This window comes from Hyperolius riggenbachi, chromosome 3 (genome assembly GCF_040937935.1).
Source record: "Hyperolius riggenbachi isolate aHypRig1 chromosome 3, aHypRig1.pri, whole genome shotgun sequence".
Lineage (NCBI taxonomy): Eukaryota > Metazoa > Chordata > Amphibia > Anura > Hyperoliidae > Hyperolius > Hyperolius riggenbachi.
The window spans coordinates 102885130-102901267 of NC_090648.1; the positions used below are offsets into that span (position 1 = coordinate 102885130).

General features: G+C 46.9%; 1 protein-coding gene across 1 annotated transcript in view; it reads left to right on the forward strand.

Annotated features, from left to right (window-relative positions):
- LOC137562192 (olfactory receptor 5G9-like) overlaps positions 1-16138 on the forward strand; it is a 61975-nt gene that overhangs the window by 35029 nt on the left and 10808 nt on the right. The window contains exon 2 of the mRNA XM_068273524.1: positions 15870-16009. Coding sequence (XP_068129625.1) covers positions 15870-16009 — 140 coding nt within the window. The remainder of the gene's footprint in view (positions 1-15869; positions 16010-16138) is intronic.

Consider the following 16138-nt stretch of genomic DNA (forward strand, 5'->3'; position numbering starts at 1 on the left):
AAATCCGCCTCTCCCGCCGGTCACGTCGCTCTGTCCATGCCACAGGCTGCTCTCTCTGCCGTCGATATGATGGCAGAGCGCTGTGCGCCGGTCAGGAGCCGCTTTCATTGGCTCCTGACCCTGCCACTCCATGTAAGCAAATGGGAACGGCTTACATGAATGACAGGGCCAGGAGCCAATGAAAACGGCTCCTGCCCGGCTCACAGTGCTCTGCCGTCATAGAGGTGGCAGGGCCGCTGATTGCAGCGGGGGCAGAGCGGACAGCACGGCGGGGATGAGCGGACTGCGCGGCAGGGACGGGCGGGGGCGCGCGGTCAATGGGACGTAGAGTTTACGTCCGGTCAGAACCACAGCGTCCCCTGCCCGCCGTAGATTTCAACTACGCCGGTCTGCAGGTAGTTAAAGTACACTGTCTGCAATCACTTCATCTGTTATTTGCACAGTGTGCAAGCCTAACACTGCACTACAAAGACTTTAACATTAAAGGCTTTGTATGATAACGTCAGGTGACAAGTACAGTATGGCCACTCTGTCATTTTATTTTAGCGCAGTGACAGGCTGTATCAGTGACGCAGCCACACACTACATTATACTACACTGGTGGTGTACTATAAGCTAGCTACACATCACAAACAGCAACATATAGTAGGCTCAGTCCTCAAAAAGATTGTTGGGGTCCCTATCTGGGGACTTGCAAAGTGCAGAACAACACCTATGGAAGCAGCTACATAGCACTGGATTACACAGAACTGCTATCTATCTGTCCCTCAATCAGCAGCACAACTCTCCCTACAATGACCGACTGTAAAATTGCTGTCAGGTTTGTTTCTTTTATGGGAAGGGGAGGGGGGTGGCCAATATGGTAAAAGTGCTTAATTGGTTGTTCTTTTCCCCCTGACTTAAAGGGGCACTACAGCGAAAAACTAACATTTAAAATATGTGCAAACATAAACAAATAAGAAGTACATTTATTCCAGAGTAAAATGATACATAAATTACTTTTCTCCTATGTTGCTGTCACTTACAGTAGGTAGTAGAAATCTGACAGAAATGACAGGTTTTGGACTAGTCCATCTCTTTATAGGGGATTCTCGGGGATATATTTAGAGATGAGCTGAAATTTTCGAAATTTCGAACTGCTTTTATTACGAATGCGAAATTTAACATTACGACCCAAATTCGTAATTTCGTAATTAATTTTCAAATCGTAATTTACAATTTCGTAATCGAAATTTCACTCCCATAATTACGAATTTCGTGTGTCCAACCGAAATTTTACTTTTTCACGTTTGTAAGGGTTTGTATCCCTCTAGATGCCTAAAATGAATAGCACAGCCAGCCAGCTCTCTCTCTCTCTCTCTCTCTCTCTCTCTCTCTCTCTCTCTCTCTCTCTCTCTCTCTCTCTCTCTCTCTCTCTCCAGAGATCTGTAGTATTTCAAAACCATACTCACATTCATGACATGTCCAGGGATCAAACCCAGGCCAACCACATGGAAGACAGCTATGCTCACCACCATACCACCAAACACACACTAAATAGACTGCTAACCTAAATCTTACTTGTAGACAGTCATATGAGACACATGCTGGGTGCAGGGCTTTGTGATTGGACCATGGACCATGCGATAGAGTGAGGTGCAAAAATGAAATCATGCCTAGCAGAGGATGGTTTCACAATGCTAAATGCTAGGCTGGCTGTGGTGCAATTGGTTAGTGCATCTGGCTGGTAACAGCAAGGTTACAGGTTCGATTCCATCCAGGCATGTCTTTTCCTTTTGCGTTCAACAGTTGTCCAAACAGAGCCAACAGAGCCCCAGATAGCCATGTAGAGTTAGGTCACAGCTAGCCTGGCTGTGGTGCAATTGGTTAGTGTGTCTGGCTGGTAACAGCAAGGTTACAGGTTCGATTCCATCCAGGCATGTCTTTTTCTTTTGCGTTCAACAGTTGTCCAAACAGAGCCAACAGAGCCCCAGATAGCCATGTAGAGTTAGGTCACAGCTAGCCTGGCTGTGGTGCAATTGGTTAGTGTGTCTGGCTGGTAACAGCAAGGTTACAGGTTCGATTCCATCCAGGCATGTCTTTTCCTTTTGCGTTCAACAGTTGTCCAAACAGAGCCAACAGAGCCCCAGATAGCCATGTAGAGTTAGGTCACAGCTAGCCTGGCTGTGGTGCAATTGGTTAGTGTGTCTGGCTGGTAACAGCAAGGTTACAGGTTCGATTCCATCCAGGCATGTCTTTTCCTTTTGCGTGCGCGCGCTGCGCCATTGAACCCCATGGGGTATTTTGCGTGCGTAAAACTTTACGCATGCAAAACTTTGTGCTCGGTGTTTGGACAACTGTTGAACTCAAAAGGAAAAGACATGCCTGGATGGAATCGAACCTGTAACCTTGCTGTTACCAGCCAGACACACTAACCAATTGCACCACAGCCAGCCTAGCATTTAGCATTGTGAAACCATCCTCTGCTAGGCATGATTTCATTTTTGCACCTCACTCTATCGCATGGTCCATGGTCCAATCACAAAGCCCTGCACCCAGCATGTGTCTCATATGACTGTCTACAAGTAAGATTTAGGTTAGCAGTCTATTTAGTGTGTGTTTGGTGGTATGGTGGTGAGCATAGCTGTCTTCCATGTGGTTGGCCTGGGTTTGATCCCTGGACATGTCATGAATGTGAGTATGGTTTTGAAATACTACAGATCTCTGGAGAGAGAGAGAGAGAGAGAGAGAGAGAGAGAGAGAGAGAGAGAGAGAGAGAGAGAGAGAGGAGGAGGAGGAGGAGGAGGAGGAGGAGGCTGGCTGGGCTATTCATTTTAGGCATCTAGAGGGTTACAAACTTTAAAATACTAAATTTCGTAATCGTAATTACGAAAATTTGCGTAATTTGCGAAAATTACGAAATTCCGATTACTGTTAAAATCGTAATTGTAGTAATTTCGCGAAATTTCGGAAATTCGTAATTAGGTCATTACGCTCATCCCTAGATATATTTATTTTCAAAAGCACTTAGTGAATGGCAGTTAATCTGTCCAACTGCCAAAAAACTGTGTAGGGAGCAGGGAAGTTGGCCAGCATCATTGTTTAAATCCTTTTTAAGGAATATCTTTATAAAGAATAAAAGCCTTACTGAGAATCCCCATATGAAGAGTAGAGTGGGGCCGAACCTCCGATTTTAGGTTCGCGAACCGGGTTCACAAACTTCCGCGTAAGGTTCGGTTCGCGGAAAAGTTCGCGAAGCGCAATAGACTTCAATGGGGATGCAAACTTTGAAAAAAAAATTATGCTGGCCACAAAAGTGATGGAAAAGATGTTTCAAGGGGTCTAACACCTGGACCCCCAGGTGGAGGAGTGGGATACATGCCAAAAGTCCCCGTGAAAAATCTGGATTTGACGCAAAGCAGCGTTTTAAGGGCAGAAATCACATTGAATGCTAAATGACAGGCCTAAAGTGCTTTAAAACATCTTGCATGTGTATACATCAATCAGGTAGTGTAATTAAGGTACTGCTTCACACTGACACACCAAACTCACCGTGTAACGCACCGCAAACAGCTGTTTGTGTAGTGACGGCCGTGCTGGACTGGTGCGCACCATGGCGAGAGTGCAGGTTTTGGTGGCTTTACAGCCCATATGGTCGCCTGGCTGATGTAGCTGAATGACAGAACAGTGACTGTCCAGCTGATCAAATTTGGTCTGACCACAATGAGGCAACGACTTTATTATCGTGGGTGTGCCCCCCGAGACACTCATCTAGGCGCCGGTCATTGCTTCATTGTGATACGCAAGCCCCTTCACCACGGCAAGGTAATGATCACGAAGGGGAATGGGCGCATGTACATGCCTTTTCTTTTGTTGTTGCAGCTGCCCGCAGTGCAGCCAGAAAAATTAGGCAGTCATGTACACGCACCAGAAAAATTATTACAGCGGCCGCTGCTAGCAGCGGCCTAAAAAATTCAGCAAACCGCCTGGAGTCCCGGACCCTGTTGGTGGTGGCGGAGAAGGTAGTCAAGCGGCCTGCAGGCAGACATGCTGTGTGGAGGGACTGGCATCGACTTAGTCTTCTTGGGGCAGGCCAGGCAGCCAGTCACACGGCGTGCAGGCAGAGATGCTGTGTGTGCGGGGACTGACTTAGTCTTGGGGCGGGCAGCAGCCCTCCGGGATCCATGCCTCATTCATTTTGATAAAGGTGAGGTACTTAACACTTTTGTGACTTAGGCGACTTCTCTTTTCAGTGACAATGCCTCCAGCTGCGCTGAAGGTCCTTTCTGACAGGACGCTTGCAGTAGGGCAGGAGAGAAGTTGGATGGCAAATTGGGACAGCTCTGGCCACAGGTCAAGCCTGCGCACCCAGTAGTTCAAGGGTTCCTCATCGCTGTTCACAGCAGTGTCTACATCCACACTTAAGGCCAGGTAGTCGACTACCTGCCGTTCCAGGTGTTGGTGGAGGGTGGATCCGGAAGGGCTACGGCGAGGCGTTGGACTAAAGAACGTCCGCATGTCCGATATCACCATGAGATCGCTGGAGCATCCTGTCTTTGACTGCGTGGACACGGGAGGAGGATTAGTGGCAGTGGTACCTTGCTGGCGTTGTGCTGTCACATCACCCTTAAAGGCATTGTAAAGCATAGTTGACAGCTTGTTCTGCATGTGCTGCATCCTTTCCACCTTCAGGTGAGTTGGTAACAGGTCCGCCACTTTGTGCCTGTACCGAGGGTCTAGTAGTGTGGCCACCCAGTACAGCTCATTCCCCTTGAGGTTTTTTATACGGGGGTCCCTCAACAGTCAGGACAGCATAAAAGACAACATCTGCACAAAGTCGGATCCAGATGTACCATCCATCTCCTCTTGCTCTTCCTCAGTGACGTCACGTAAGTCAACCTCCTCCCCCCAGCCGCGAACAATACCACGGGAAGGTTGAGCAGCACAAGCCCCCTGCGACGCCTGCTGCAGTTGTTCTCCTGCCGCCGTCCCCTCCTCCTCCTCCTCCTCCAAAGAAACACCTTGCTCATCATCCTCTGAGTCTGACTCGTCTTCTGCACACGACTTCTCTTCTTCCTCCTCCTCCCCCCTCTGTGCTGCCGCAGGTGTTGAGGAAACAGCTGGGTCTGATGAAAATTGGTCCCATGCCTGTTCCTGCCGTAACTGTTCCTGGTCACGCTCATTCGCAGCTTCATCCGCCACTCTACGCACAGCACGCTCCAAGAAGTAAGCGTAGGGAATCAAGTCGCTGATGGTGCCTTCACTGCGGCTCACCAGGTTGGTCACCTCCTCAAACAGCCGCATGAGCCTGCATGCATTTCTCATCAGTGTCCAGTTGTCGGGCCAGAACATCCCCATCTTCCCAGACTGTTTCATTCTACTGTAGTTGTAGAGGTACTGGGTGACGGCTTTCTTCTGTTCTAGCAGGCGGGAGAACATGAGAAGGGTCGAATTCCAGCGAGTCAGGCTATCGCAAATCAGGCGTCTCACGGGCAAGTTGTTTTTCCGCTGAATTTCCGCAAAGCGTGCCATGGCTGTGTAAGACCGCCTCAAATGCCCACAGAACTTCCTGGCCTGCTTCAGATCATCCGCTAAGCCAGGGTACTTTGACACAAATCTTTGAACAACTAGATTCATGACATGTGCCATGCAGGGTATGTGTGTCAGCTTCCCCATATGCAAAGCGGCAAGAAGATTGCTGCCGTTGTCGCACACCACGTTGCCTATCTCCAGGTGGTGCGGGGTCAGCCACTCATCCACCTGTTTCTTAAGAGCAGCCAGGAGAGCTGCTCCAGTGTGACTCTCCGCTTTGAGGCAAGACATGTCTAAGATGGCGTGACACCGTCGTACCTGGCATGCAGCATAGGCCCTGCGGAGCTGGGGCTGTGTAGCTGGAGAGGAGAACTGCCACTCAGCCAAGGAGGAGGAGGACAGCGAAGAGCATGTAGCAGGAGGAAAGGAGGTGGCAGGAGGCCTGCCTGCAAGCCGTGGAGGTGTCACAATTTGGTCCGCTGCGCCCTGCTTGCCATCGTTCACCAGGTTGACCCAATGGGCTGTGTACGTAATGTAGCGGCCCTGCCCGTGCTTGGCAGACCAGGCATCCATGGTCAGGTGTACCCTTGACGCAAGAGATGACACCACTTGCCTCTCAACTTCACGGTGCAGTTGGGGTATGGCCTTTCTAGAAAAATAAGTGCGGCCTGGCATCTTCCACTGCGGTGTCCCGATGGCTACAAATTTACGGAAGGCCTCAGAGTCCACTAGCCGGTATGGTAACAGCTGGCGAGCTAACAGTTCCGCCACGCCAGCTGTCAGACGCCGGGCAAGGGGGTGACTGGCCGAAATTGGCTTCTTCCGCTCAAACATTTCCTTCACGGACACCTGACTGCTGCTGTGGGCAGAGGAGCAGGAAGCGCTCAAGGGCAGAGGCGGAGTGGAGGAGGGTGCCTGTGAAGGTGCAAGGGAGAAAGCGGCAGAAGCAGATGATGCACCTGAAGGAGGAAGAGGAGAAGGAGGGTGACTTTTCTTTTGTGTGCTGCTGCTGCTTTTGCTCAGGTGGCCACCCCATTGCTGTTTGTGCCTTTTCTCCAGGTGCCTTCGTAAGGCACTTGTCCCTACGTGAGTGTTGGCCTTTCCACGGCTCAATTTTTGTTGGCAGAGCGAACAGATGGCTTTGCTCCGATCTGAGGCACACACATTAAAAAATTTCCACACCGCTGAGCCACCCTGGGATGTGGGCACTATGGGGACCTCAGCAGCTGATGCTGAAGGGCAAGTTGGCTGGCTGTACATAGGTGGCGATACATGGTGCCAGACACTGCCACCAGCTGTTTCTGACGAAGAGCTGCCCCAGCTTCTTTCAGCAACTTCTCTCCTCCTACTACTCTCTGACTCCCCCTCTGAACTGTCCCCCTCTTCATCTCCTCTATTGGGAACATACAGAGGATCCGTATCATCGTCATCATCGTAATCATCCTGCCCAGCTTCGCTTGCCTCAGAAAAATCCAAACATGCACCATCAGTAGGTCCTTCATCCTCCTTACACGTTACATCCATAGTGTTGCTGCGTAACTCAGACATATGAGCTGGTGAAAATTCATCTGGCTGTAACAACAATGGCTGTGCATCAGTGATTTCACCACTAAATAATTCTTGCGAAGTGTCAAATGCAGCGGAAGTGGTGCTAGTAGTAGCGCTGGTGGCTGAGCAAGATGAGGTGTTCTGTGGCGCTAAATACTCAACCACGTCCTGACAATCTTGGGAGGTGATGGGACGTGCCTTCTTCCGAGCACTGTACTGTGGGCCAGGTCCACACGAAATTACATTAACACGACCTCGCACAGACCTGCCGGGTGGCCTTCCTCTGGCTCTGGCACTACCTCTTCCTCTACCTGTTTTGTCCATATCGGGTATGCACGGAGTGGTATATCACACTGCGTGCACTCACGTAGGTAGGTGGGTTCACTTAACTGCACAGGTATGCGCACTGATGCTGTGTATGCAGGTATGCAGTGGCGGGTTCACTGAACAGGTATGCAGTGGCGGGTTCACTGAACACAACAGGTATGCAGTGGCGGGTTCACAGAACAGGTATGCAGTGGCAGGTTCACTGAACAGAACAGGTATACAGTGGCAGGTTCACTGAACAGAACAGGTATACAGTGGCGGGTTCACTGAACAGAACAGGTATACAGTGGCAGGTTCACTGAACAGAACAGGTATACAGTGGCGGGTTCACTGAACACAACAGGTATGCAGTGGCGGGTTCACTGAACAGAACAGGTATGCAGTGGTGGGTTCACTGAACAGGAATACAGTGGCGGGTTCACTGAACAGAACAGGTATGCAGTGGCGGGTTCACTGAACAGAACAGGTATACAGTGGCAGGTTCACTGAACAGAACAGGTATGTAGTGGCAGGTTCACTGTACAGGTATGCAGTGGTGGGTTCACTGAACAGGTATGCAGTGGTGGGTTCACTGAACAGGTATGCAGTGGCAGGTTCACTGAACAGGTATACAGTGGCGGGTTCACTGAACAGAACAGGTATACAGTGGCAGGTTCACTGAACAGAACAGGTATACAGTGGTGGGTTCACTGAACACAACAGGTATGCAGTGGCGGGTTCACTGAACAGAACAGGTATGCAGTGGTGGGTTCACTGAACAGGAATACAGTGGCGGGTTCACTGAACAGAACAGGTATGCAGTGGCGGGTTCACTGAACAGAACAGGTATACAGTGGCAGGTTCACTGAACAGAACAGGTATGCAGTGGCAGGTTCACTGAACAAGTATGCAGTGGTGGGTTCACTGAACAGGTATGCAGTGATGGGTTCACTGAACAGGTATGCAGTGGCGGGTTCACTGAACAGGTATACAGTGGCGGGTTCACTGAACAGAACAGGTATGCAGTGGCGGGTTCACTGAACAGAACAGGTATGCAGTGGTGGGTTCACAGGACAGGTATGCAGTGGCAAGTTCACAGAACAGGTACACAGTGGCGGGTTCACTGAACAGAACAGGTATACAGTGGCAGGTTCACTGAACAGAACAGGTATACAGTGGCGGGTTCACTGAACAGAACAGGTATACAGTGGCGGGTTCACTGAACACAACAGGTATGCAATGGCGGGTTCACTGAACAGAACAGGTATGCAGTGGTGGGTTCACTGAACAGGAATACAGTGGCGGGTTCACTGAACAGAACAGGTATACAGTGGCAGGTTCACTGAACAGAACAGGTATGCAGTGGCGGGTTCACTGAACAGTACAGGTATACAGTGGCGGGTTCACTGAACAGAACAGGTATGCAGTGGTGGGTTCACTGAACAGGTATGCAGTGGTGGGTTCACTGAACAGGTATGCAGTGGTGGGTTCACTGAACAGGTATGCAGTGGTGGGTTCACAGAACAGGTATGCAGTGGCGGGTTCACTGAACAGGTATGCAGTGGTGGGTTCACTGAACAGGTATGCAGTGGTGGGTTCACTGAACAGGTATGCAGTGGTGGGTTCACAGTACAGGTATGCAGTGGTGGGTTCACAGAACAGGTATGCAGTGGCAGGTTCACTGAATAGGTATGCAGGTATCCAGTGGGCTCACTGAACAGAACAGGTATGGTGGGCTCACTGAACAAAACAGGTATGCAGCCAGGAACAAGCTAAGCCTAACTAATCTTTCCCTATGAGAAACAGTCTGCAGCAGCTCGCCCTACTCTCACTAACGCAGGCAAACGAGTGAGCGTAATGGCCTCCGCTGCCTGCCTTTTATTAGGGGGGGAGTGGCTCCAGGGGCTAGTGTAGCCTAATTGGCTACACTGGGCCTGCTGACTGTGATGTAGAGGGTCAAAGTTGACCCTCATGGTGCATTATGGGGCGAACCGAACTTCCGCAAAACTTCGCCTGCGGGACACGAACGCGAACCACTGAAGTTCGCATGGAACCGTTCGCAGGCGAACCGTTCAGCCCAACTCTAATGAAGAGATGGACTAGTCCAAAACCTGTCACTTCTGTCAGATTTCTACTGCCTACTGTAAGTGACAGAATTATAGGAGAAAAGTAATTAATGGTTCATTTTTTAGGGTTCATGTACTTCTTATTTGTATATGTTTGCACATATTTTAAATTTTACATTTTTTTGCTGTAGTGCCCCTTTAAGGGTGTAGGGCCAAAAAATTATTCCATTTTAAAGTATAGGGCGAACATTGTGTAGTTCACTGGGAACTTCACCCGCGACCATGTTCGTCCATCACTACCCACAAATACAAACAAAATGAATAGAAATAAAAAAAAATTATTAAAAAAGGGAATTGCCCTAAAAGCAATGTACAATTTACTATAAATCATATTTAATTCCTCAAGTGAGGAGGATGAGTACAATTTGTGTCATGGTAAATCTTTGCATTATATTTGCATGAGCACAGGAGATTTTATTTCTATCCATCTTGAGCAATACCAGCCTATATGGTCTATAACATTAGAGGGTACTCTACAAAAGAGGAGGCGACATAAAAGATATTAAAATGATGTAAGACATTAAAGATATTAAAAAGAGATGAAACATCCAGATTACTGGGGAAGATGTGTGTATGCGTGGATATGGAGGGATCAGGGGAGGTGTTATTGCATACATCAAATAAAGGCACCAGGAAAAAAGAGCGCTGGGTATAGCCGAAATTTTTAAATATTGTCTATAACAATTTTTTATTATTTCTTCATCTTTATCTGAGATAGAATAATAAATATGTTAAAACAACGGTATTATAAAGGGAAACTATATTTACAGATGTAATGAGCATAGTAAAACAATGGTAAATATTACCGATATTTTACTACAACTTAACCTAACCCTACTATCACACAGAACCCTCCCTCTACCGATTCCTAACCCTTAGACCCACTGGTGGTGCCTAACCCTAAGCCACCCTCCCTGGTGGTGCCTAACCCTAAGCCACCCTCCCTGGTGGTGCCTAACCCTAAGCCACCCTGGTGGTGCCTAACCCTAAGACCTTCCTGGTGGTGCCAAACCCTAAAACTCTGCTTCCGGACACCTAACCCTAAAGCCTCCTTCCTGATTCCTAACCCTAAAATCCCCTTTCTCTGCTGCAAATAAAGCTGATACATTTCTAAGATAATACATTTCAAAAAGGCTAATTTACATAATTATAATTCTCAAATCAAACTTAAAAATGATAAAAAAAAATTGAAATGATGATTTACAAAATGATAATTGTCAAAACAAATTTTTAAACTATATTTTTCAAAACACTAATTCTTAAAACGATAAATTTTGGTTCGACAGGCCGGGTGCTCATTATTTCTTGGGCTTCCAAACTTCTATTTTGGCACCGAGTAGCCAATAGTTTGTATTAATGACACATTTTACAAGTAAACTGATTTATTCTTAGTGTGTCATGGAAACCTGGCAATAAAAAAATGTTTCAACTAAATATTTTGTGAGCTCTGATAATAGTTTGGGATGATGACACCAAGCTGCCAAATGATGCTGCTGATATTAACTCAGACATTTGCTGCCACAACAAGACCTGCACATGCTAATTCTCGGGTCATTTAACAAAAAATTGTGTGAACTTGATATTGACTGTTTTGCTCATCCACACTTATTATTATCATTATCAACATAAATGGGAAAAAAATCGAGATGTATTCAAAGGCTTGTTCTCATATCAGGCCTCATCATGCATGACAGGAGTCCTAAAGCCTTGTATACATGTGTGAGACATGTCACTCGGCAGGGATAAGGAGCGATTCCTTTGGTGGCTTTACAGGGCTGAGGCTGTACAGTTACGTTCCTACCTAGCCAGCACGCTAGCAGTGTTTTCTTTTGCTATGCAGGTGGTGAAGGGCTAATGGAGCAGGAGTGATGCCACTTATGAGACAGTTGAGTGGGTAGAGCAATCCTATCCACCAGGCGGATCACTGTCCAAGTGGCTGAGGGGGTCAGTCGCTGCTGTACACATGCTAGATTCTCAGTAGAGGCTGTTGTTATCGGCCATTTTGCCTAGTTTCATCTGGCCTATGTATGGGACTTAACCACTTTGGTACCAGCAGCCTCTGCTCCGTTAAAGCGGTATAAAACCCTGACATAATATTCAATAAAAACATGTTTTCCTACTTTTTATATGCCATGCGGTTATCATATTTGCTTTTGTGCATAAGCATTATTATTCATTTAGAAATTACAAGTTCCCAAAGTACATTTTTTTGCTCTGAGAGCTGACTTTGCATTGTATACACAACTGATTCTATTCATCTTGTATTGAAGGCAAAAATGCTTTCTGATTGTCTGTCTGTGTTCAGGAGAGTCTGCAGTGTCAGAGAATGTGTCACATTCCTCACTTGATACAATTAAGTAAACACAAGATAACATTATCTCCAGTTCGGATGCGCCCAGCTTTCTCTGCACTGAGCGTGTTACTCCAGTGTTTAACTGATTGAATGCTGCTCTAGTAAAAAAAAAATGGTAGTAGTATATAATATGCTGTAAATAATATTTTAGAGCAAAGAAGAAATGCTGGGTTTCACTCCGCTTTAAGGACCCGAGGCTGCTGGTACAGTAAAATGCCACTTCCTGATGAATCACTGCAAAAATCCACCGCTCCCGCCGGTCACGCCATTCTGCCCCCCCCCCCCCCCCCCCCCAGGCTCCTCTCTCTGTCATCTCTATGACGACAGAGCACGTACACAGGTCAGGAGCTGCTTTCATTGGCTCCTGACCGTGTCAATCAATGTAAGCTAATGGGATTGGCTTACAGTGATGACAGGGCCAGGAGCTAATGAAAATGGCTCCTGACCTGCTCACAGAGCTCTGCCGTCATAGAGACAGCAGGGCGAGCTAATTACGGCGGGGACAGAGTGGCAAGATCGGCGGTAACGGCAGGGACGCTCAATCAATGCGACAAAGAGTCTGCGTTCAGTCAGGGCTGCAGCACCACCTGCTGTACATAGGTTTGTACTGCGTCGGTCCAGGTAAGGTTAAGATGTACAAAAAATGATCTCATTCACACCCTAACCTAACTTTATGGTAAGAGGATGAAATTGTATGTATGTTCTTGTTATCTATAGAAAACAGTCTAAATTTGACTTGATTCCCATATTCACTATTCTGCTCAAGGCAACAACACTTTTTGCTGATTTCAAAGTAAATGGTCCTAAACACTTATTATATTGAGTATTCATGGAACATGTATTATCCTAATCGCCATTATGCAGTGACAATTTATTGTAGTGAAAATATTTGTTTGCTTATCTATTTTTCCTTTTTTTCTGAATTATTAATAGTTAATATATTACGTTCAGACTTTATTTTCTTTTAATTTTCTTTTTGCATGTCTATGTATCTATTATTTATGTATCTGTATTTTCTGAATAGCAAACAGCTCATTCGGGTTTTTTTTTAAGCAAGTTAATTTCATGTAACAAGAACAGATTACAATTCATTCTATCCAACAACCCTGGTGACTACAGAGATTGTAATAAGGCTCAGATCCCAAAGTGCCATGAATCTAATAAGTCACTTTGGGTCTTTCAGTGTTTACAGAAAATATGTAATGCTAATTAGTAGATACAGAGGAGTCAATCAGTATTGCCTCTATAGGGACTGCCTCTCTGCAGATTCGTAGCTTCGTCTCTCTCTGGTATTATTGACTATGTGTTTTGCTAATTGTTACAATGGAAAAAGCTATTTTGTCCTAAAGTAACCTTTGCAATGTCGCTGTAAAGGATTGTAATGTATCAGTACATGTGATCCAGCTACTATGGATGTTATAGTAGCAATCAACCGACAGTTTATGTTAAAGTGTTGTCTGTTTACAAAATCATTTTGTATCAACAATTAGCAGCATAGTTATACTTTTCAGCAAACCTTATGATAAAAAGAAAGAAATATACATACATTTTAATTTAAATCAGACACATGTATAATTCAGCGGAACAGGAAAGTCAAATTTCCCCTGGTTCATGATACAATAGAAGAAAGTAGACCCGAGATACAATTAGAGGTCACAACAAGTAGTCTGACATTTTGGATAGAAGACCTTTAGGCTGCTTCCACACAGGGACGTTCCCCCAACGCACAGCAATGTAACACAAGTGGGCTGTTCACACAGCCCACGTTGCGTTACATGTAACGCTGCACGTTGTCGGGAAAGTGCAGCATGCTACGGCGTAAGAGCGGCTATAGCCGCGTTAGACTGTTTGCACATGCACAGTGGGGGGCGGAGAGGAAGTGGGGAGAGCCAGCTACAGTAGCCGCGCACCTGGCTACTTAATACTCACTGCACTGGTGGCCGCTGATTGGCCGGCGGGACCACGTGATGCGGAGTGTCTCGCTCCTCATCAAGTGGTCCCGCCGGCCAATCAGCGCCACTCTGGGAGACCTTATAGGGATAGAGCCGCCTAACGCGGCTCACTCTACCGTCCTCTCTTGCAGCACCATACGATGCGTTAGGTGCACGGTATGCGAACTTAACGTGGCACCTAATGCAACATCTTGGTCTGCAAGTAGCCTAAAAGGAAACCAGAGATGATCTAAACTAAAAGTTTTATACATACCTCGGGCTTTCTCCAACCCCATACACACGGATTGCTCCCACGCTGCTTTCCTCAGCCTTCTGTATTGCCGTCACTGGGTCCCGAAACTTTGGCCAGTCGTGGCTGCCGTAGATATACGCAGACTGGCTGCGACTGGCAAAAGTTACGGGACCCGCTACCGGCAACAGAGAAGGCTGAGGATGGCGTCGTGGGAGTGATCCATGTGCATGGGGCTGGAGGAAAACTTTTAGTTTAGATTGTCTCTGGTTATAGGAGGACATCTGCAAAACGTATGTGCAGGGATTCGATGAATTGAATAGGAAGCGGAAAACTGCTCAAGGTATGTTTACAATGGATGTTGGGAGGTTGTGATGTGTTGCAGCTGTGTGATTTCTTGATGTGGGGGGTTCATAGTGAATATGTAGCACGCAGGCCTTGACCCAACCACTTGTGTGTGGGCCGCAGGTGCACGACTGCTTGCCTGCGGTTCAGACATGCATGCTCTGTGTACCCGTGTCCCACCCACTACCCATGTCTCAACCATGTGTGTCTGGGACGCAGGCACATGACTGCTTGCCCTCGGCTCAGACATGCATGCTCTGTGTACCCCCATCCAACATTACGTCCAGTAAAACAATTTACAAACATAAATAATTTTTTTAAATTAAAAATTAACAAAATAAAACCATGAACAAAATAAACTAATGAACCACATAACCAATGAACAAAACAAACAATGAACAAAATAAACAAAATGTTATGCTTGTCCTACAGGTGGCATAAAATAGTCAGCCAATAGTTGGCCTTTGCGCGTACCTCCGCATCGGCCGAAGTGGGAGTACCTCTGCAAGGTTGGGAATATCCACTTCCTCCTGGTGCACAAAATTGTGGAGAATGCATGCTGCTTTGACACCGTGGACAACGTTGTCAGGCTTCACTAGCAGCGGTGTGTGGAACATCCTCCACTTGTTTGCCAGGATGCCAAAGGTACACTCCGCCATTCAGTGACCGTGGCTGAGCCGTGCATTAAAAATTGTCTGTTTCCGGTCGAGGACCCTGTCAGGATATGACCGCATAACGTGGGTAGAAAGGGCAAAAGCCTCATCTCCCACAAAGACAAAGGGGTAGGCAGGTATCGTTCTCCCAGGCCAATTTTTGTCTGCGGGTAGGTGCAGTTGGTTTGGCTCCAGCCGGTGGGTGGTACAGTGTAGTGTTCTGAAATATGCCGGAGTCATTGGCACTCCCGTATGACCCCACGTCTACGTATACAATTTTGTAGTCCGCATCAGCCACTGCCATTAGAACAATACTAAAGTACTTTTTGTAGTTGAAGTAATGGCTTCCACTCCTCAACGGTTTCTGGATCTTGATGTGCTTTCCGTCAATCGCACCTACACAATTCGGGAACCGACACACTGTCCAGAAGCGGTCTGAAATCTCCTCCCATTTTCCGGTGTGTGCAACAGGCATATATGTGGCCCTCAGCCTTCTCCAGAGAATTTTGGAGGTCCTCACTATGATGCCTGCCACTGTACTCTTCCCAATTCTGAATGGTATGTGTAGCGATGCGTAGGATTGCCCAGTTGCCATGAACCTAGGAGAGAAATAATAAAGTTATTATTTTTTGTTTTTTGCAGTTGAAAAATACAAGACCCGATAGCACAGTGTACGCGACGCCTATGTCAAGGATCTGAGATTTTTAGCACAAAGAACAAAGGAGTGGAAGGCTAGAGTGTAAGTTCAACTACTTTTACCTTTCATAAAAACACGGTATATGATGATGATAACAACAACAACACGCGTTATATGATGGTAACATTTTCCTTTTGTATTATCTACAGGACTGAAGATAATTTTCAGGAGGATGAGGACCTCGAGACTGATCGGGAGGTCGTTGATATTGGGGATAGTGACGAAGATGTGTTTCAGGACATTGGTGATGACCCTGTGCTGGACGCGGACTATTTGCCACCACTTGTCAGTAGGCAGGTTTCCGTGGACTCAATGCGGTCTGAAAGGGAGGACTTAAAGAGGAACTCCAGTGAAAATAATGCAATAAAAAAGTGCTTCAATTTTACAATAATTATGTATAAATGATTCAGTCAGTGTT